Source organism: Buteo buteo, chromosome 26 (genome assembly GCF_964188355.1).
Source record: "Buteo buteo chromosome 26, bButBut1.hap1.1, whole genome shotgun sequence".
In the NCBI taxonomy this organism is placed as follows: Eukaryota; Metazoa; Chordata; class Aves; order Accipitriformes; family Accipitridae; genus Buteo; species Buteo buteo.
In genome coordinates, this window is record NC_134196.1 from 12,190,125 (window position 1) to 12,213,371 (window position 23,247).

Here is a 23,247-nt window from a genome sequence, read left to right on the forward strand (position 1 = left end):
TGAAGTGCATTTAATGGCCAAAGGTCTCCAGAACACTTGGGACTTGAGCTTTGAGAGGATGCTGGGTCTTAGTATCTGGAGGTGACTCTTACCACCTCTTCTGTACTCCTTCATTTTTATCAGGACAAGTTTATCTGTGGGACACCTGTTTAAGGTAGTAATTTATTAAAGTTGCAGTGGCTGTTCAGAAGTTTTCTATCCTTTTTGTTCACTGCCATCTATCACTCTCAAAAGATAGCTATCTGAACTATGCTTCTGCTTTCCAAGGCTCTTTCTAGATGAGACATGTTTTCAAGTCTTGTTCTTAAATGCTTCAAATTTACTGGGTTTTTTTTTTTATACATGGGGGTTGGGTGTGGTTGTTGTGGGGTGGTTTTTTTTTTTTTTCCCCCCCTTCTGAAAACAGCAATACAGAAACAGAGGAAACAGCTTTCTTTGCATGTGGATTGTTTATTCAGGAAGTGAGAAGGCAGGTGATGAAACTCAGGGTGGAAGGAAGCATTTCATAAGGGTGTACTTACTGGCTGATAGCATTAAGTGATCACAGTATACTTGGGGGACATATGTGAGGCAGTTGTTGAGTCTGGTGTGGTTATAGCTGTAGCGGACTTTTGAGCATTCAAATGTTGCAGTTCAGAGTTAACATAACCATGCAGTTAGTTGTCTGCGAATTCCCCTATATCATTACTGGTTTTGTCAAGCTCTCCTATTTGGCCTGACTTCACAGCAGAAGGAATTGAACCTAGAGATTTCCTCAGCTCTCAAATTTCTCTTCTAGAATTGGAGAATAAAACCTGTTCCTAGTTCTTCCAAGTTCTTGTTAGCGTGTGTAAGATGCTTAATTTGAAAGTTGAAGAAAAATTTGTGATTTCTTTGTTTACCAGATCTTTTGCTGAATCTTTTGACCCTGTTGGCCTCATTCCATTTTTACTAGTAACTCAGCTTCAGTTCCTGCTTTCTCGGAACTGTTCTCAACAAACACAGGGTCCTTGGCATGCAGTGACATTGGGTCATGTGCAAAAAGCTGGCCTGATCTGTAGGTTGTTAATGAAGTGTACTTGGTGTGTGGACTCGTGAACTGAGATACACGATCTGTGGCCTCGCACTACAGCCAGGGGGCTGTACGTCCTCTGATGCACTGGATTCAAAGAGCCTTGAAAGTAAGACATGTGCCTTTATTGTCTACCTGGACTTCAGCAAGGCCTTTGGCCCTGGCTCTCATGCCATATTCCTTGAGAAGCTGGCGTCTCGTGGCTTAGGCAAGTGTACTCTTTGCTGGGTAAAAACCTGGCTGGATGGACGAGTCCAGAGGGTTGTGGTGAATGGAGTTAAATCCAGTTGGTGGCCGGTCACAAGTGGTGTTCCCCAGGACTCAGTATTGGGACCAGTTCCGTTTAATATCTTTATCGATGATTTGGACGAGGGGATTGAGTGCACCCTCAGAGAGTTTGCAGAGGACACCAGTTTGGGCGGGAGTGTTGATCTGCTGGAGGGCAGGAAGGCTCTACAGAGGGATCTGGACAGGCTGGATCGATGGGCCCAGGACAATTGTATGAGGTTCAACAAGGCCAAGTGCCGGGTCCTGCACTTGGGTCACAACAACCCCACGCAACGCTACAGAATTGGGGAAGAGTGGCTGGAAAGCTGCCCGGCAGAAAAGGACCTGGGCGTGCTGGTCAACAGCCGGCTGAATATGAGCCAGCAGTGTGCCCAGGTGGCCAAGAAGGCCAACGGCATCCTGGCTTGTATCAGAAGTTGTGTGGCCAGCAGGAGCAGGGCATTGATCGTCGCCCTGTACTTGGCACTGGTGAGGCTGCACCTCGAGTCCTGTGTTCAGTTTTGGGCCCCTCACTACAAGAAGGTCACTGTGGTGCTGGAGCGTGTCCAGAGAAGGGCAACAGAGCTGGTGAAGAGTCTGGAGCACAAGTCTAATGAGGAGCGGCTGAGGGAACTGGGGTTGTTTAGTCTGGAGAAGAGGAGGCCGAGGAGAGACCTTATCGCTCTCTACAACTACCTGAAAGGAGGTTGTAGTGAGGTGGGTGCTGGTCTCTTCTGTCAGGTGGCTGTGGAGATAGGACGAGAGGTAATGGCCTCAAGTTGTGGCAGGGGAGGTTTAGGTTGGGTATTAGGAAAAACTTCTTTACTGGAAGGGTTGTCAGGTATTGGAGCAGGCTGCCCAGGGAAGTGGTTGAATCACCATCCCTGGAGGTATTCAAAAAGCACGTAGACAAGGCACTTCAGGACATGGTTTAGTGGACATGGTTGATGGTTGGACTTGATGATCTTGAAGGTCTTTTCCAACCTAAATGATTCTATGATTCTATTACCTTCTGTGCTATTGCTGCTCCCTTACTGCATGGAGCAAAGTGAAAGTGCCTTTACCCTGTTGTATGACTACTGAATGACACTTAGATTATTTGAGAGCCTTGGTTTGATCACCCTAGTTAGATTTAGGATGTAGATTTCCTTTAATCTCTTAAAACTGATCATATCCCCGTTAGCTCTTAATTTTTATGAACCTGTTCTTTTTTTTTTCTTCTTCTTTTTTAGCACTTAGATACCTTTCTCAAGAGTATTACCTTAAACTTCCTTATGGACCTTACTGAACTGAATGCACTGATAACTACACCTGAGAACTGCTTACCTGTGGGTCACCTGGTGATCCTGACAGGCAGCAAGTTGAACATGAGCCAGCAATGTGCCCTTGCTGCAAAGAAGGTGAATGGTATCCTTGGATGCATTAGACAAAGCATTGCCCGCAGGTTGAAGGTAGTGATCCTTCCCCTCTGCTCAGCACTGGTGAGGCTACCCCTTGAGTGCTGGGTCCAGTTCTGGGCTTCCCAGTACAAGAGAGACATGGACATGCTGGAGAGAGCCCAGTGAAGGGCCATGAAGATGATCAAGGGGCTGGATCATCTCTTATATGAAGACAGGCTGAGAGAGCTGGGGCTGTTCAGCCTGGAGAAGAGAAAGCTTGGGGGGCGGATCTCATCAATGTGTATGAATCCCTGAAAGGAGGGTGTAAAGATGACAAAGCCAGGCTCTGCTCAGTGGTGCCCAGTGATGGGACAAGAAGCAATGGGCATAAACTGAAACACAGGAGGATGTTCCTCTCAACATCAGGAAGCACTTTTTTACTCTTATCTGATACCAATCTTGGGCAATTTAAGTGCATTAACTTATTTTAGGCCTTAAGGAAAGAAGGCAGGCATCCAGCAAAGTTTAGCAGGTCAGTTTTGGAGGTAACAGCCCTGGAGAACATTTCCCCTTTGGAAAGGCCAGATCAGCATGCAGTAGCCATTTCAGTGTCCTGTCGGTGCAGCCTGTTAGCAGGTCACAGGTGAGGCTGTACCTTGCCTATGAGGTACGACACTGGAGTATAAGAGGGTACTCTGATACTATAACAGATCACAAAACAGTATCACAGTGCAAATGCCATATCTAATGACTGTAGGTGATAGGGAGAAAGCTAAAACCTGCCTATATAATATAGTATGCAGGCGTTCAAGTAACTTAGTCCATTGATTAAACAGAAAACATATTAGATTCAGGGCTCATCTCTACCACTTCCACTGAAATTCAGGAGTAGAAACTCATGTAGGGGGCGGTGAGGATACAGGAGGCAGCATAGCAAGCATCTCAGCCATGAGATCAGGCAAAGACTCTTGATGAAATTCTCCAAATTTAGTGAAGTGTTTGAATGTAAGCTAATCTGTGGGAGAAGGGGAAGAAGAGTCCTGCGACTTGAATTAAAGTTTTAATGTTAGAAACATACCGCCAATAGGGTATTTCTACCCTGGAGTTGGGTTTAAACTCTTATATGCCTGGAACAAGGTACTTATTTGGTGAGGAGCCTTTCTTATGCTGGAGGAAAAAAAGGGCTTGTCATTCCTAATAATCTCTTTATTCAGTTAAATGAACATATCCCTACAATAAACACTGATATAATCTGCTTAACATATGGAATTTAAAAGTCAATACAGAACACCGCCAAATCCTCTTGTTTTTAAAGGTGTGAATAAAGGCTTGCTGCCACAGAAACTTCTGATATGGTCAAGACATCTGCCTTCAGCTGCTTTTGGTCCGTGACCTGTGCAGCTATACCTCTGAGAATATCATATAAGGTTATAGAATCATTTAGGTTGGAAAAGACCTTTCAGATCATCAAGTCCAGCACTTCAATGTCTGTCTTCTAGTGAGGGGCCCAAAACTGAACACAGGACTCAAGGTGCAGCCTCACCAGTGCCGAGTACAGGGGAACAATCACCTCCCTGCTCCTGCTGGCCACACTATTTCTGATACAGGCCAGGATGCCGTTGGCCTTCTTGGCCACCTGGGCACACTGCTGGCTCGTATTCAGCTGGCTGTTGACCAGCACGCCCAGGTCTTTTTCTGCCGGGCAGCTTTCCAGACACTCTTCCCCAAGCCTGTAGCGTTGCGTGGGGTTGTTGTGACCAAAGTGTGGGACTCGAGGCATACTCTTACAGCTTTCGAGATACTTTTTTTTTTTTTAAAGGGTGGGAGTTAGTCAGAGGTAGGAAGTCACATAAGACATTTGAGTATGCGTATGTATAGATAGATAGATAAAATCCTCTTCACACAGAGTACTAGCTTTCATTTCTGCATGCTGTCCTTTGCTTCTATCAGAGACCCAAGCAGAGTTTTCCTGTTCTTGAGGTGTAGCTCACTGAAAACCAGACTGTTACAAAAACTACCAATGTCTGAAGCAGTCTGTTAAAATAAAGATGAAATACAGACGTTAACATGACAGGTTGTCGATCATGTGGTAAGTGGGATGCGTTTCCCTTCTGCTTTAAATATATGCTTCTGAGCTAATCACCCTAGATCTTCTTCATAGTTGGAGAGAAATAGCTTATTTTATGGCATCATTTGTCCGATTGGTACAGCTGCTTTAAAATGAGCAATACCTTTCTAAGTTCCTGTTTGTATCCATCATTTATAAAAGAAACATAGGTGATTAGCTGGGATGCCATCATATAATTTTTTTCAAATAATTTCAATTTGCATGTGCCCTTTTGAATGTTTAAGCTCTTAAGAGTTGTGATTGTGAAGTAGGAACATCTGTTAATTAAAGCTCCAAACCAACCAACCAGGCAGACAACCAAATTGCAAACACTTGTGAATATGGAGAGAGCAGCAAAAGCATGTTGTAAATGTCCCCCAAAAGCTAAAAAGATTATTTTTTTTAAATTTTGGGTTGTGTCTTCACATCTAATCTTGCTGAAGTAGAAAAGAGCTCGCTTACTCATGGAACACACTTCATAATAACCTGGCTGCATTTACAAATAAATAAATTCCCCTTCCTTACATTGATTGGAAAGTTGTTTCAAAGCCTTGGGCTTGGATGGTTGGAAGCATTCTGTAATTTTCAAAATAAATCTCTTGTCTGAGTTCATACTTACTTGCCTTTCTGGCAACATTGTTTTGCTGAGAGATCCTTTTCCCCTTCTTGGTGTTTATTTTGGCATATTTCAGAAGCAACATTGTTCACTTTCAGCCTTCATTTTGCCAAGAAAAATAAGCCAAGCTGGCTGGCTGCTCCTAAGCTAAACAATGTGGGGGAAGGTAGTCCTTAACCATTTCTGCACCTGCTTTACTCTGCATGTCTATTCAAACATGAGCAGGCAGAATTTTCCCCCTCCCTCTCCCAGATAACTTCTCTGCAGTCTTTGGGATCCTGCTGGATTATGAATTTCATGGGGACCATGGATGACCATGACTGCTAAGAATTAGATGTTAGGGTACCTGTCTGATGATAGTACTCCTGAGACTGAGGTGGGGAAGGATGTGGTGGCTGCGCTCATGTGAACAAATGGAGGAGCAGAATACACCAGAAGTGTTGACAGTAAAAATTAAGAGTTTAAAAATTACTGTTCAAAATAGAGATGGGTTTAAAACTGTTTTAGGGTGAATGTTCTTGTGTCAGGAAAGACCTCTTTATTTGGATAACTTCGGTATTGTTGCAAGTTTGTGTAACTAAAAAAGCTGACTAACTGTGTTAAATATCAGTGTACACATCTGTTTGCAATGCCACTCATTTTTCATCTTGTTTAAGAGAGTTTAGTGTTTCCATAAATTGAAAATGTATGCAGCCTGGTGTTGCTGAATTGCCTGCTAATAATAGAACCTAAAATGGGTGTGTGGGGGAGAGATGACAACGAGCAGTCTCCAAGACTCATTACCCAATTCTGCATCCCTGTGCTGGTGTGTGGAAGGCGTGTGTTCCAATGCCAGCCACCCTGGGAAACGGAACTTCTGGGGTGAATTCCTCTTTCTGTGGTAATGCCATTTTTCATTTTATTAATGCAAATTAATCACTGGTAGTCATCTCGCTTCAGATGTCTTCTGTTTCTAAACTACATGAAAACATCTAGCCATACGCTTCCCAGTTAGGTGCCACCACAGTAATTACTCAGGTACTTCAGTAAGATCCTCGTCGGTCCTTTGAACTGAGTCATAGGCAACTATAAACTTTGCAGTTTCTTTAGCACGCAGTTGTTTTGTTAAAATTTTTATTAATGCTTCCTTTTGTGTTTTATGGCATATGTTATGGTAACTTGCTATAGTGTGTTAATACTGTATGTTCTTCCTAAGGGATTTTTAATTCTAATGTACTTTACATAATACAAGAACAAAAAATATTGTAATGAAAACATTGAAAGCGGTTGAACAAATGGTTGCTCTTTATAGTGAGATTTGTTTTCATGAGTGCGTATTTCCTGAAGCAGGCTTTGAACCGCAAGATCTTGTGTACTGTCCTGGTCCTCTCCTTGCGCCTTCTTCTGTCCCCCTGCACCCAGGATGCTCCTCAAGCTCCCTGGGGAGGCTGTGATGCCTCCTCCCACCTCACCCCTCTGTCCTCACTTAATCTTTCTGCTAAAGCTTGAGCTGAAGTCATAGCTTGATGTATACCCTAAGAAAAATATGCTAACACTGTAGCTTAAAAAAAAAGTCACCATCTCCGTGCTACCCTGCTCTTGCACAAGTGTTGGTTTAGCAGTCTGGTTTGTAACTTAGCTGCTTCCTGCCCCTCCACCCCACCCAAGACAAAAAGAAAGAAAGAAAACAAAACAAAACAAAAAACCCTTGAGCTAATTCTCTGATTAAACACTTGTTCTGGCTGGTGGGAGGGGCAGTGTGGAACATGGCTTTGTGGAGGGTGGGACCGCAGGGTGTTCTCCCTGCGTGGTACTGGTTTCATAGCAGTTTTGAACAGGCCAGCTTACAGCCTTCTCATCTGCTTGTATCTTTTGCTGATGGGGGCCTTTGAGAAAGAAGCAGAGCAATGGGCTGTAGATGGGCATCTCTGTAGGCATCCCATTTTGATCTGCTTCCCTCCTGAAACCCACTAAATGAATGAACAGTTAAGGCATGTTTTTTCCACTGAGTTTTGCTTGATTTCAAACGTTTTCTGGTCTCACTGGTGACTTCAAATGTGGTGTGAATAATAGGGTTTATTGTAGCTTTCATTTTCTAGCAAAAAAAAGTAAATAGGAAGTGTCTTGAGAACAAGGCGTTGCTTTCTGGCTGTGTGTGGTGACTGCCAGCTGAGCGCCTGCTCTGCCTCAGAGGGTGCTGGTTTGCACAAATGATTTAATTTCTGTCTGTCTGTTCCACAAAGCAAAATGTGGCTGTTTCTGGAGTTATGCTAGGAAGCCCAAAACTGACTGCTCCAGAATAGCATTTATGTACCCAAACAGCTTGTGTCCACATGCCTTCAGGGTGGGAGTGGTGTGCTGCTGGGGACTTTTTTTTTTTTTTTTCTTGTATTCTTCCAGCATAACTCTTCCTCATTTGATGTAAGCGTGGTTAAAAGTAAATGCTTGCCTCTGTGAGTAGCTTTTGTTTTGGCCGTGTCATTTGAAACTCTTCTCTCCCTTCATTCCTAAAAAGTTGATTTTTATACGTAATGAGCGTATTTTGCAAGGAACCGTAATATACACAGTTTACAATAGGAGACTACCCTCTTAAAACATAGAGGAGAGAGAGAGTGTGTAGCTTTTTAATGGATTTCAGCCATTGGAAGTGAATTATTATATTTAATTTTTTTTCCCCCCTCCAGGATCTCGAGTAGCAGGATGGACGAACTCTAACTGACGGAGAGGCCGACAACACACCCTTTCAGCATGGAGACCGTTCCGGTTGATGGGGAACTTGATAGAAATTCAGTGAGTAACTTAAATGTGGCTTCATGTAATTGGATGAACATGAAGGTGCTTTTGTAGGGAAAGAATTAAACAGCTTGAAGCTGTTGTGGTTTGGTTTTAATTGATACTTCTCTGGGGAATGCATTTGGAATATCGTGTAGTATCACCCATCATTTGCTAGATTTTCATGGTAAGAGGACCGGTTGTCAAGAAATACTTTGTTACTGGATTTGATCCTCGGTATCTCTGAGTCCCAAAAGAAAAAGGTATTCCTCTTAGTTGTACTCACTGGCACTTTACTAGTTAGTGACTATGGACAAAAGAAAAAATAAGGTATTTCTTGGTGGAATGAGGAGCAGAAAAGGCAGGAGGAGTGAATATTATATGTTACCAGAGTCATTTCAGGTGTAAGAGTTGATAAACTGTGCTGATTATAAAATTTCCGAAGTAGTGAAAATACCAGCTCTTTCTTTCTAAGTACAGTTTAAAAACAGGAAAGGCTAGTGGGTAATATGACACTTCATCATCATCATCATCATATTGCTGAAATTATTTAAGAATTTAATTTTTCCATAAGCTGTGTTATGTGGAAGCACTCGAATAGCTGAAGCAGGAAATGTTTCTTGGTTTCCAGAGCTGCTTTCTGATACAAAGCACTGCCTCCCAAAGGCAAAATAGGGTATCTTTTCTGTAACTGAGGTGAAGCTCAAGTTTAACACCTCATTAGTGACAAACTTTATTTGTGATGGTTCAACTACTACATAGACCTATTAATTTGATGAAGCGTTTTATTACTGTTTTTATCTTAAGTGATGGATTTGGAGACAAGCTATTTTGCAGTGCTCTAAGAAAATCCTTGGCTTTTTTCTGTAATAAACAGATCCATTGATTTGTTGCAGGGCCAATGCATTTATATCCCAGGCACAATATACTATAAGTATCATCTGTCAGCTGTGCAATAGAATATTTAAAAAAAAAAAAAAATCCTGTCAATTGAGTTGCTGTCCTTCTTGTTTCCTACAGTAAAAAAAAAAGTACCAGTTTACAAAAAACTTTGAAGAAACTCAATGTGCTAGTTTTCTTTTTTGTGACATGCTTTCACAATAGCATGATTTTAAGAAGGTATCTTAAAATGAGGCTCTATATGTTTTACCAAGTCTGCTTCAGAAGAATGCTAAGTGTAAGGATAGATTTGCCTTTCATCCTATATACTTAGGCACCTGAAGTGTCATCTCGGAATAATTTTTTTTTTAACTGATGGTATACTGTGACTGGCTACTCTAAACATTTCTTACCAAAATATCATTAGTGGGATAATTGTCTATCTTAATTGCAGTTACAATGTAAAGTTTTATGTGTTGCACTACAGCTGTTAAAAACAGTTTGGAAAGCTTATCTGGGAGTCTAATATACTTGGTCTGGTGTACACCATAGTAAAAAATTGAAACTGAAATATAAAAAAAACCCCACCACACATATATTTTAAGAGATCGGACCCAGTAATTTTGAAGACCTTGAGTGTATGCAAATCTTGACACTTCCCAGAATTTTAAATTGTTTGAAGGGTCACGTTTGAGATTTTTCAGTATTCCAGACTTCTAGCTACAATTTGATTTATTTTTTTAAGTTCCGTTTGTCTGATTAAGAATAATGAAATGCATGAATTGCAAACATGCATGAAGAATACTGATCAACATTTTGCTACATGGTTTAAGTCGTTTGGGGGGTTTCTAGGAGGTACCTGAAAAAGCCCTTTTTAGAGGTGTCAGCTTTCCAATGTGTTTTTTGGCTTGCGTGTAAAAGAAAGAGAAGGAGATCACAGAACTTAATGTCATGGGCTTTTCTTTCCAGAAACAGTCTAGGGAGAAGAGTCTTACATGAAATGCTTTTTCTGTCTAATAATTAGGTTGATATATACTGTATCTGAACACAAATGTTATGACAGATCAGCAAACTACTTTTGTAATCTAGCACCATTAAAGCATTGTAAAATAGTAGACACTTTAGTTTTGTTTGAGAACAGTTTTTGCCTATTTTTCTATAAAATAATAATTTAATTTAAACAAGCCTCACTGGCTCAGAACTCAGAACATTACATGGGGATGTTTGATGTAAACCATTCCTTTTCTAAATTATTTTTTTAGAAAACTTTCTAGTTGGTGCTAATTTTTACCAAAACATGTATTTCATAAATATGTTGCCTTTGATACAACTTGTACAGTCAGTCCTTGCTATTTAAATACATCAGCAGACATAGAAGTACCTTTTTTCCCTTGAAGCATAGAATAGCGGCCCTTTTCCCTGGTCAGCTTTGCTGGTTGGGTTAGTGGTCCTGAATTTGTATGTAACATGATTAATCTTAGTGATCTACTTGTATTAGAGACTGCTTTCAGGAAAAGTCCATCTTCAGCAGGGTGAAAACTGTAACTTGGCTTTAAAAAGTGCATTTAAACTCTATTAAGAATTTAGCTGTAGGTTTAGATTGTAAATCTGGTAAGTACGTTTAACAAGCATCTTTTGTAGTGTGAGATTCAGACATGCTAGCATGACATATGTTTTTGCTTTTACCCTAATCTTCAACAGGGAAAGGATTTTGTTTTATGGGACAAATTGGCAGATATAATTTTAGGTTTAGTAGCAGTTGTTATAAGCTTTATTTCTGAGAAATTAATGTCTAAAAATAGCATTTTTCTGAAGCATGGAGTTGCTTTTGTATGAAAACAGAATCGTGGCTACCATCTCATTGATGGTTTATATTGCTGGTTTTATTCCTTAGTCTTAATCTAAAATTTTACTGGGAGGAAGGATAGGTTTTGTATGTTTTAATAGTAATATGTTTAACTAATTGTGCCTCAGCAGAAGCTAAATCAATCATGTAGTGTTGAGAACCTCCCTTATCAAAGGACTTGTTCTGTAATCTGTAATCCAAGTCATCAATTAAATAAATGTGAAAATAAGGGTAGGCTGTGTCTCTGGAAATAAGTGTATCTTTCTCTTAATTTTATATGTTTAGAATAAAAAATTGTGCAAGATAATGGGCAGGAATGCCCTGAGGGCATTCTTTTCAGAGAAAATATTGAAGTACTAAAACTGTCATTTTTTGTTCCCTTAGGGGTTTGAATCCCTGATCTGCGATGATATGAATTGCAGATGATAGAGGTGTAATAGGCTGTTGGAACACGAAGAGGTCTTTCTGGACAAAATAGTCTCATTTCAGTATCTTAACATCTTGCATCGATATTTCAAGATATATATTCTGCAGGTTTTAGGTAAATACACAGGCCCAAATAGCTCTAATCAAGAGACGGGGCTGACCAGCAACGGAGGCAGTTTGGTGTGTAAACAGAATGTCTGTTGGAGAAGATCAGGGACAGAGTTAGACAGGCTTGTGTTTCAGCCTCTGGCGTAGGAGCTGTTTGTACCAGTTCATAGGATTAACCATGCAATGCTAAAATATTTACATAAAAAAGCCCCTGCATCGTCTCGGGTGACAGATTGCCCTGCTCTGTGGTGTCACGTTGTATCTTGGTCAAGGCTGCTTGAGAGGCAGGCAGTGAGACAGGACCTGCTGCAGTGCTTTTTCACTCCGTTTCTTCAACGCGTAAGTACGCACTGTGGGTGAACATGCTGTCTGAGTCTCAAACCTCTGATCCTGTATGTCTGTTAACAATTTATTTTTCCAGTTGTCTTCTCTTGCTTTCCAACTTTTCGTGTGAAATAAAGCAGACCCGTGCTGGATAGTGGTGTTCCCAGTCCTTCAGTCGGTTGCTGGATCTCTGTACAGTTACTGCAAACTCCTTTATCTTGTTCTCTTGTCAGTCACTATTCCCTTGAATCTCAAACCAGCGTAGGGCAATACAGTTCCAGTCCAAACAAATTGTTTCCTAGTCTGTAGCATGCTACCTGTACATTAAGAAGAAACACTTTGCCTCGAAAACAGTTGAATTCTTGAATGTGTTTCAAGTGCTAGTACGTAAACCTGTCTGCTAAGTTCATGGGTTCCCTTAGCAGTGTTTCACTCTTTGACCTAAATTTAGTCTCTGACAGGGATAGAAGGTTGTTTACCAAGTGCACTTATAATTTATTTCAGCTTCTCTTGTTTAATCAAGTCCATTTCCAGAAAGTGCAAAATTATGAAAGCAGGGTTCCCTCACCTTTCCAATGATGTGTACTGCAACTGTGGTATTCTTATTGCAGTACTTTACATTTGCGTGTTGCAGTGTCAGTTTAACACCCCCAGGCAGCTGTGAGGGATAAAAATCTGTGTTTTGAGATCAGGAGTGTAAGACAAGACTCCTGCTTGCTGATATTTTTATTTTTCTTTTTTATGTTTCCTGCTGTTTAGTACTGATAACAAAGAGGCAAGATTGGATCCTCTTTAAGGAAGGGCAAGGATTTCTCTCCTTTATGGAGCAGAAGTTTTTTGTTTGGGATATAGAAGATTCAGCATGTTTGGATTTATTTTATTTTTAAGGAGCAAATATTTATGGTGATCAGTATGCTTGTTTTCTCCTCCTTTTCTGTTATTTGTGGGTTTCAAATGTAGTAAATCCTTTAAGACGTAGGTGGAACTTACCTTACATTTGTACACGGCTGAGCGCAGTGGGATCTTGGCTCTGATTTATGGCCTTGGGTAGCAATGATTTATAGAAGATTCCAGATCAAATGTCAGAAAGGATTACAGACTACTACTATGTAATTACTCTTCTGTAGTGCCTATATTTGATGCATTCAGTGGGACAGAGATAATTTTTTTTATACAACTTGATTCTTTGGAAATACTTTGATATAAAATATCCTCTTAAATTTAAAACTGCACTGCTTGTCTTCCATCCTAAGCAATTTAAAATGTTACCTGTGTTTGTAGATGAACTGAATCTGTGGCTTCTAAGTTTGTGTGCAAAAGCAGTTAGGCTTGGATTTGGCATTGGTGGGTGCTCACACACTACTGATGGCTTAAAAGTTTTTTGTCTTTCCAAAACACCTGTCTGAAAGTGGGCAGTTTTGGAAACAAATTTTGTGGTATTTCAGCTTTCTTCAGAGCTTTAGTCTTCTGAAAACATTCCAGCTAAAAATTTCTTAAAATATATTGTGTATCAAGTTATATGAGCACTAAATTGCTGATGGAGAGGTTCCACTCAGAATTAGCAGTTTGGGCAGTTGCTGTTTACTAACCATATATGATGATGGCTTCTAATAATGGCTTCTCTATAAGCGTATTTGTCAGTTTTGTTGCTTCAACTTTTCTGAACTGCTAAGTCTCTTGAGGTCTTGCCTTTGGTATTGAGGTGCATGTTTTATTTTAGTTATGAACTAACACTGTTTTCATTGTCCTTCTTTCCCGCTGCTGCTGCTTTTGTGCACTTGCTTCTTCCTGGCCTGGATTTTTATGTTTGCTGTTCTTCGTTCTTCAATTGTATGTGTACACAGCATCATGGTGATAACAGAGACTCTCATGGACCATCAAGTAAGTGACTCCCCCCTCCTACAGTATGTTTGCACATATGTTCATAATAGTTAGCATGTATCTTTACATATAGGCTGCTGGGCTAAATGCTATGTTTTCTTCCATACTGTAATTGAGAAGCTCAAGTACAATGAAAATTTACTGTTGGAAAAGTATTTTACCTGGCATACTACTCATCTAAATGTTTCCCTACATTAACCGCCCCCCCCCCTTTTTTTTTTTTTTTTTTTTTTTTTTTTTTTTTTTTTGTTAGTGGGAAAGGTTTATTCTTCACCTCTCCCAGCCACGGCTAAAAAAAAATAAATCTTTTAAATTACTTATCTGGAAGAGAAAAAGATATATTTATCAGTTTGAAATGAAACCTTCAAATGTTATTGCAGTATAGATAATAAAGAGATGGAAATAATGGTTCAGAAACAGTTTTATTTTTGAGCTTGTCTGTTTATAGTGCTATATGTTTCATTTGATTTCAATAACTTTACATCTTCAGAAATGAATAGGTGTGTATACTGTAATACTCAAATAAGAATTGGATCCAATGTGGTGATAGGGAGAACTTCAGTGGGTGTATATATGTGTGTGCACGCAGCCAAGGACTTATTAGTGCCATTGGTTCATGGGTATTAGTATGATCATGGGATTGGCAGAATAATTTTGCCTGGGATTAAGAGTCTGTGTATGTGGGGAAGGGAAAGGGAAAGGTGCAGGTACAAATTCTTTCTTTTTAGTGAGAAATCTGTGCAGAAGCCATGGTCTTAGTTGATACCACTTATTATAGACATCAAAAAATAATGCAGAATTGAATTATAATAAACCTCCTATATGTGATGTCCTTGTGCTATTTTCAAGAGTGTAGGCACTTTCACATGCTCGTTATAGAAACAGAAGAACTGGGAATCTGCCACTTCAGATATAAATTTTTTTCATAGCTTTATCTGATGAAATAAATTGGCTGTAAAGACCACAAATTGTGTTTCTTCTGATGCATGAATCATACTGACAAACTATATTTTAGTAATTTGATGGCCAGTATGTGGAAATGGAACAAAGTATTTATTATCATCTCTAATAGTTCTGTTGGTATTGAAATGTGCCCTCCAAAGAGTTGCGAGGAGGCTTTGAGATTTACTAATTGATGTTTCTTCTCTAAAATAACCTACTGCTCATCTTCAAGGAGGTAGATGGTATGGGCTTAAACTCACTCAGGTAAAGGAAGGGATTAATAGAGGTTGTCTTTCTCTTGGATGACTGCTCTGAAGCCTGAGTGAAAGTCTAAAAATGAATCACCAGTTTGAGGCCTTCGAGTGAAAGGAATGGTTGTCAGACACGTTGAACATATGCCTAACAAATCCATCTTTCAAGTTGCAGAGATGGCACGTGAAACCTAAGAAGAATTAGAATCATAGAATGGTTTGGGTTGGAAGGGACCTTAAAGATCATCTAGTTCCAACCCCCCTGCCATGGGCAGGGACACCTTCCACCAGACCAGGTTGCTCAGAGCCCCATCCAACCTGGCCTTGAACACTGCCAGGGATGGGGCAGCCACAACCTCTCTGGGCAAGCTCTTCCAGTGCCTCACCACCCTCGTAGTAAAAATTTTTTTCCATGTGTCCAATCTAAATCTAAATCTATCCTCTTTCAGTTTAAAACCATTGCCCCTTGTTCTGTTGCTACAGGTCTCGGTAAAAAGTCTTTCTCTGTCTTATAAGCCCCGTTTGTATATTGAAAGCCTCCAGTGAGGTCTCTCTGAAGTCTTCTCTACTCCAGGCTAAACAGCCCCAACTCTGTCACCTTCCTTCATAGGAGACATCTTCCAGGCCTCTGATCATTTCTGTAAGTGAGGTGTTCCCCAGGAACATTTAAAAAAAAAAGAATAAAAATCATATTTTGATTGTCCTCACCAAAACTCACTAGAAAGTGTGAGTGCTTTGAAGGTTAGTCAGAAACTGAGTGTGGTTTTTGAGACTTACACTTTTGATTAGTTTGCCAAGATTTCACTGCAGGTACGTGGGAACAAGTGAATCTAAAACTGTAAGTTTCAGTTTGGTGTTTGGGGCAAATAAGAAAACATGTTTGACTAGAAACATCATTTATTCATGCTAACTTTTATTTCACAAGTGAGCAAGGTCACTAGAGTAAATGACCATTGATCTCTTTCAGGATCACTGTTGGTTTTATTCTGTGAATGTAATGAAATTCCAGGATAAAATCATTCTGTGCTTCAGATGAGTTCAAAATTAGCTATAGGACTGTCAAACATTGTCAGTAAATGGATGACTTAAGTATGTACCGTACGTTTTTATAGTGTTTATAAAACCAGTCCATCAGAAGCTATAAACAGCTGCCAAGGAACCTCTACAAATTGCTCAGTTATCTATACTAATTAAATCTACGCTCTTAAAAAGATCTGCTTCCAAGTGGTAGGTGTTTGATTTAATGGCATCTTGAAAACTCAGGTTTGTCATGAGCATAACTTCCCCCCTCCTCTCTCCTTTCTAAGCACTTTTTCCTTTTCCTTGTAATAGCTTTCTTTGTTTCCATCTCTGTCTTTTAAGGTTCCAGAGCTCCTGCCATAAGATGCTTGGCATATCTTTACAGAGATCATTAACTTCCTGAAGGTCCTGCTGATTTTACAGCTGTGACTGTACAGGCACCTCTAAAAATCAGGTCATTAGTCAGTCTTTTATAGAGAAAAGATGAAAGCCTCTTAGTAATCTTATTCACTGTCCCCTGCTCAAAGCAACAGGTAATGTTCTGCCTTGCCCTGTCTTTCCCCTCAACCCAAAGCAAACATCTGAGCATCAGGATGAGGCATTTTGAAGGAAGAGGACAACTTCCTAGTGGCTGCTGCAGTGGTGGATAGGCATTATGTACTTAACTGATTTATTTCTGTTTGTTTAGTACTTTTACAATGCTTTGTATAAAAAGGAGATTTTAAAACTCTACTGCTAATCTATAAAAGCTGAAGGATGACTGAATTTCTCAAAAGCCCTCTTGATTTAAGAAGTTCATCTTGAATCCCCAGGCATGCAAAGTGATTACCACAAGATACTCTATGTTAAGTGATACATAAACTGTGTTTATTAGGAAAGGAGCCTTTGTTAGTGCTGGCAGTCTTGGCAGGACCCAAACTGAGACTGCAGACTAATGAAGGAGCATGAATTTAATAGTGAACTTGAAGCTTGTAACCCTGTGGGTGTTACCGAGTTAACATCACTGAATTCAGTTCATGCTTTGGTAGAACTTGTGTGCAGAGTTTGCTTACGCTGCAAATTACTGGCAAGTACTGCCTGAGAAGTGATCACGTCTTGACACCTTAAAGAAACCTTTGGAATTCCCAAAGCTTAAAGCTTAAAGAAAAGTTAGCCGTGCTGCATGCTGCCCGTACAGAAACGAGCCTTCTGCACAGGTCACTCGAGAAAGGGTTGTTAGCGCAGTTCCCGCTGCGGAGCAGGTACTCGAGGCAGGCGAGCAGCCCACCCGCAGAGCTGGAGCACTGCCCGCTGCAGCGACCAGGGGCACCCGCAGAGCACGGCGGGCTGTGAAATCCCTTTCCTGGGAAGCTAAATGGCCGCTGGGTCTTCAAGCGCAGCTTTCAGCTAGCTGATTGAAAGTTGGTGCTACTTTGGTGCACCTTAAACATTTTTAAAACAGGTATAGCTCGCTCCCCTTGCAGGGACCCATTTTGTGTGAGCCTGCAAAGCAGCTGTTTTCTACACACCCCACACCCCCTTTTATTTATTTTTCATTTCAGATACCAGAACTTTTGTGGTACAGTCCCTTCCCAAGACTTCAGCAACTGCCCTGCTCCCCCCCTTTCCCTTACTTGTAGCTGTAGGACAATAAAAAGCTAGTTTGATGGTACTACAAGAAGAGCAAGGTCAGTTACTGCTTTGAAGTGCTGGCCTTCTGGCACTGACAGACTTGAACTCTGACCTGGTAAAATGAGCTTTTTTACCTCACTTGTCCACCTCCTCACGTGTTTTTTCTGAGCAGCAGTCTGCATAGGGTATAGTTTGTCCAGAGCAGAGCATTAGATGGTTTATCTGATGTAGAAAAACAGTACAGGTGTGTATCCTGGCATTCTTGCATTCTTTATAGAATCATAGAATCGTTTAGGTTGGAAAAGACCTTTAAGATCATCGAGTCCAACCATTAACCCAACACTGCCAAGTCCAACACTAAACCATGTCCCTAAGTGCCACGTCTACACGTCTTTTAAATACCTCCAGGGATGGTGACTCCACCACTTCCCTGGGCAGCCTGGTCCAGTGCTTGACAGCCCTTTTGGTGAAGAAATTTTTTGTAATATCCAATCTAAATCTCCCCTGGTGCAACTTGAGGCCATTATCTCTTGTCCTATTGCTTGTTATGTGGGAGAAGAGACCAACACCTGGCTCCAACCTCCTTTCAGGCAGTTGTAGAGAGCGATAAGGTCTCCCCTCAGCCTCCTTTTCTCCAGGCTAAACAACCCCAGGTCCTTCAGCCGCTCCTGATAAGATTTGTGCTCTAGACGCTTCACCAGCTTCATTGCTCTTCTTTGGAGACACTCAAGCACCTTCCCCCCCCACCCCATACTGCCTTGTGTTCATTCTAGGCTTTGCTGAAAAGATGTTTCCATTACTGTAATAATAGTACTGATCAAGCTAAGAAGAGGGCCTCTGTACTTCGCAGAGTCCATCCAGAAAATAGAACTTGTTTGTTTTGACTAGATCTTCTGCTGAACTTTTAAAACGCTTTGAGGAAAGCTTGGGAACTTTTAAAATGAGCAGCGTAGTAAGTTCCAATCTTTTAGGCAGGGTCTTCTTTAGTAAGCACCTTTTGTTTCACCCTCTGATCTCTTTTTGTCAGTATATCTACTTCCACAGGCCAGGTGTTACCGAGTCAGCCATTCTTCCATTATGAAAAAAGGTCCAGTTTTGTTGTGTGCAGCTTAAGGAAATGTACAGACACTGTAAACAGCATGGCTGGCCAGGTGATCTTATAAATAGCTAGAAGATGTCAGACAAGTCTTTCAGACTGATAAGGTTCAAGAGTAATTCTTCTGCTTTAAGCCTTTGTTTGCCTTGACAGAGTCTATACATGATCTTTATTAATAAGACTTGTTTCTTGTGGTGTACATACATATGTTCATCTTAGCTTTCTGGAATTGTGGCACAGCTTGATCTAGCAAGTAATTTCCTGGCTTGGCTGCGTTGTGGCTAGTTAAACCAAGAACTATCACAAAAGTGATGAAGAAAGCAGGGTTTCAGAAGTTAAGTAACAGCTCAGTGCTGTATCTGTATTCAGTGGCAGCCTTTCCTCCTAGTTTTTGTTTTCATCTTCTACCTCATGTCTTAGACCAGTCTTGTCAGCTTCTTTCTGCCATCCCTTTCAAAGCAAGTCTCTGGTTTGAAATCCTCATTTTCTAGAATGAAAAATTTCACAAGACAGCATTTGAATACCAGTTTCATAAATAGCAGTGAAGTTGTTAATAGAAATCTATGCACAAGCACATAACATAATTGAATGAGCATCCATTTTGTATTTCAGCAGTGGTAACAAACAGCGATGAATCACAGCTTTTAACTCCAGGAAAAATGAGCCAGCGGCAGGGGAAAGAAGCCTATTTTACTCCAACCAAAGAGTTACTCCAACCATCTCTCAGCCCAGGAACTACCCATAGCCATGGTAAGACAAAGCTATTTTTTACAGAGGTTTTAAAGAACTTAAATGCTGACATTAATTTTCTGTTCCAAATGTTGATTCAAAACCACTGTCTTTCACAATGAAGAGGTAAGGAAGAAAGCATATTGAAATTATTGTATGTAATTCTTTGTATCCTTATGTGTTAATATGAAACAGAAAAAAATGCATTATGTGGTGCACTAATTTATTAAAGCATGCTATGATTTGTGGGAGAACAGTCCACTTGATGGTAAATCATTATCTGTGTGTAATCCTATAACTAATGGTCATGTTAATGTCTCAGGTATTTAAGTTGTGTCTTCACACGGAAGTGATGTGATACACCACCTAAGCCTGGAACCTTTGTGTAAAGACCTTTTAACAATTACTTCTACTGAAAGATCATTCCCTTTAAGAAAAGGGGTGGTGGGGGGGGAAGTCTCAGCACTACTTTTTGCCAGCTTTCAAACAGTCCCTCTGCCTTGCTAAACCTGTTGAAAACAAACTCGGTGGATCCATGTGAACTGATGGGATGGGAAGTGAAACTCATCAACAGGCCTGACATGTTGATAGTCTGTTTAAAAAAAAACAAAAACCAAAAAAAAACCCAAAAAAAACCCGAGCAATAGTTGCTTTCCTTGTGCTTATTTGCATTTGAAACTGCTTGTGTTGTCTTATTGCCTAGGATATCATTAGACATGTTTGTTATGGTGTGTGGAGTCCTTAGTGAAAACTTCAGGCTTTTTTTATTAATATTGTCTCTCCTTTTACTCTTGGTAGCCATGCCAGTCATCTGTGCTTCCTTTAGTTCTTGTCATGAGTAGTGTTCCTGAGATTTTTTTGGTATGAGCCTCCCTAACTCCCATAGCTTGCTTTGCCAAAGTAATGACATTAGTCCATCAGAGTAATAAAAGCAGTGTCTCAGGTAACTTTTGAATCATTCTCCTGTTTTCCCATTCAGTACCATTCACATAAAAAGAAAAAAAAACTTTGAAACCAAAGATAGTTGTTACCATGTTGAATCTGGTAGTCTTTTAGTGTATTTTAAGAACTATTATGGTAGTTTTTTCAGTGCTACGAACAGCTGGCTTTCATATATTTTTCTCACAGCTGCTGTTATCTCATTGGAACAGCACTTGATGTTCTCTGGCTTGCATTGTGCTTAATCGGAGAATATTTTCTGTAGAATATACATATACAACCTGTTTGTAATTTTTATTATATTTAAAGAAATTTTTGGTTATTCTCTCTACGTACTGTGTTGTATCCCTTATTAGACTAATGTTGTAGTTATATAAATGTATTTGAATATTCTAGTAAAATCTTCCTTTTAGTGTTGCTATTCCCACTAATTTATTAAGTCAAACTGTTGTGCTTTTTTAAGAGCTTTTACGCATAGGAAAATCATTCAAACGGGCTTGAGAAGCACTAAGACTTGATTGTGCTACGTCAAATTTCTTGCAGATACTAGATCTTCTCTCCAGATTTTTTTTCCTCTGATTATTTCAGGGCTTATATAAGTGATTTTAAGCTGGTTAAATGTATCTGTGCCTTTTTTAGCATCAGTCATCACTGACTTAGTCTTCCAGGAGCGCTACTAGGAATGAGGCTGTAGTTTGATGAAACAAGGAATTTGGCTTGCAGTCAATTTCAGTAGTGAAAAGGTAAAATGTGGGCTAGGCTTCAGCAACCTTTAATTGCTAACTTCTAGCCTATCTGCAACTCGGGAAGCGTAGGTTTGATTTTTTATGGAGGAGGTTGACCCACATTTAGATTTTGGGTGATTATTCTGTCGTAGTTAGTCCTATGGGAAAATTACAGTGCTGGTGAAAATGTGAGCTTATTACATGGAGAAAAAGAGATGCTGTGCCAGCCTGAAAAACATGAAGTAGAACAGAGTTTAAAGTGGTGGAGTACTGGAGGCTGACTGTTGTAACTGAAATCCTATTAACAAAGGTCTTTACAATATACCCATAGTATTGTGTGACGAGAATATGCAGAAATACGGGAAATGTTTAGATACAGTACTTAAAGGCATTTACTATGAACTAAATGGAGATACTTGTAGTCATTGACACCTGAATGCACCCTTAGGAGACAGATAATGTAAATAAACAATTCAAAAGCATGCTAGGCACAGGATAAAAGAGAAATGAAACAGAAAAATGTGTGATACAGTCTACAAAGAACTGAGTAAATGTATATAAAGGGGAGCTGTGACATGGGTACTTAGCTTTTGCCACTGGACAGTTGGATGTTGTTGGATGCTATTTGGCCACCATTACCTAAGTTATGTTTCCTGCTGCCTGAATAAAAGAGCCTGTGTAGCAAAGACAGATTTGTATAGAGCTTGTGGTTAAAAATAAATGAGTTGGAATGAAATGAAACCTGTGAAGAGGCAGTCTCTGGAGCAGCTAGCTCTAACTTTGGTGTTAGTAGGGAAACACCACCACGTGTGCTGGATTCTTTGGCTGGCCAGCAGCAGTCCAGGGACAGGCACACTCAGTGCCTGTCACTTGGAAAATGTACTGGAACAAGCTTAGTTTGTGTCTTCTGCTTGTGTTTTAAGCAAGATCCCAATGACAAGTATTATAAATATGAATAAAAGTAGATGAGTTTTAATATGAGGGAGTGGAGGTAAACATTTAACATCAGTTTGGGACACTGGCTTCCTATTTGGAACAAAGAGAACGATACAATGTGTCATTGTGAAGTTGTAAGTGGTATGTATTTCATGATTTTAAGTGCTCCTGTGTATAAATACTGCATTTTCATTTATCTGACCATAGATCTGGATTTCAGAAAGCTTCTATTTTCCTGTACTTGGTTTCTTAGTTTAAGACACATGACTTCCTCCTTCATTACTCCTGTCACTCTTGTGAGATGGAACTTAATATGTCATCTGGGGCAGAGATGGGAGTCATCTTTTTGGAGTCCAATGTAGATCTGTTTTACAAATGTAGAGTAAAGTTTGATCTGGCTACGTTCTCTAGTGATTGTTCAGCAAAAGCCTATTTACACTATCATTGTTCTGTATAATCTTTGTATGAAAAAGTTGCAGCTGCTTCTTTTCCATAATATTTTTAAGATCCTTGAAGATACGCTGTCCTTTGTTTTGAGGCTGAAGACTAGCTTGCCTTTGAGGCTACAGACTGACATTTACAGATGTGGAGATTAGACTTGCTTCCATAGAAAGCTTCAGCAAGGTTGTCTGACAGCAGTGTATTTAAAAAAACTGGTGGTGGGATTATTCTTGTATGATCTCAATCAGTTTATGTAGAAAGATCAGAATTTTAGTGGTGAAAGGTTAACTCGGCTGTATATAGTGTTGGTCCTGAGACGGACAAGTGGTTAACTAGAGTGTCAGAATAAGCTAGTCCTGATCATAATACTTCAATTACAATTTGTTCTATAAAACAAATTTATTGAGCCTGGAAATGTCAGTGGCTTTAAGTTGGAGAATACCAAAATCCAACTGCTATCTGTTGCTATCTGTGCAAAAACTGACACACTCAGATGTGCTGAGTTTTAAGAGACATCAAAACAAACCTAAAAAATAGCTTTTTGCATCCACAGCGTGCAAGAAAGGATTTCATAAAAGCACAAAGTTGGCTTAACTAGACAACCATTTACATTCTGTGTGGTACCACCATTTCTAGAAAGCCAGCAATACAACTTGTTATGGAAGCTTTAAGCTGAACTACACAAAGGAAAGATTTTTGATTATGGAGTTTCTCGCCATCATAACTCAGAAACTGCTTGTGAAAGTGGCCTTGAGCAGCTGCACATTGAGTTGATCTTAAACTTTTACCGATTCCCCTCACTTTTCATTGTGTATGTTTGAGAAAGCAGTTTCTAGACTCGCTAACTCAACAGCTCACTCACATGGGTTACTTTGCTTCTCATGTCAGGCTGGGAAATCGTAAAACAGTGATAAAGAGTTGG

General features: G+C 40.1%; 1 protein-coding gene across 11 annotated transcripts in view; it reads left to right on the top strand.

The window, feature by feature from the left end:
• OSBPL8 (oxysterol binding protein like 8) overlaps positions 1-23,247 on the top strand; it is a 95,309-nt gene that overhangs the window by 24,825 nt on the left and 47,237 nt on the right. For 2 of the 11 annotated variants that reach the window (XM_075058102.1, XM_075058104.1), the window contains exons 2-4: positions 8,084-8,189; positions 13,599-13,635; positions 19,168-19,305. In XM_075058102.1, the coding sequence (XP_074914203.1) occupies positions 8,148-8,189; positions 13,599-13,635; positions 19,168-19,305 (217 nt within the window). In that variant the 5' untranslated portion in view covers positions 8,084-8,147. Of the gene's footprint in view, positions 1-7,674; positions 7,853-8,083; positions 8,190-11,280; positions 11,438-11,470; positions 11,770-13,598; positions 13,636-19,167; positions 19,306-23,247 lie in introns of those variants that run through there. The other 9 variants (XM_075058103.1, XM_075058108.1, XM_075058100.1 and 6 more) reach the window with 9 other exon arrangements.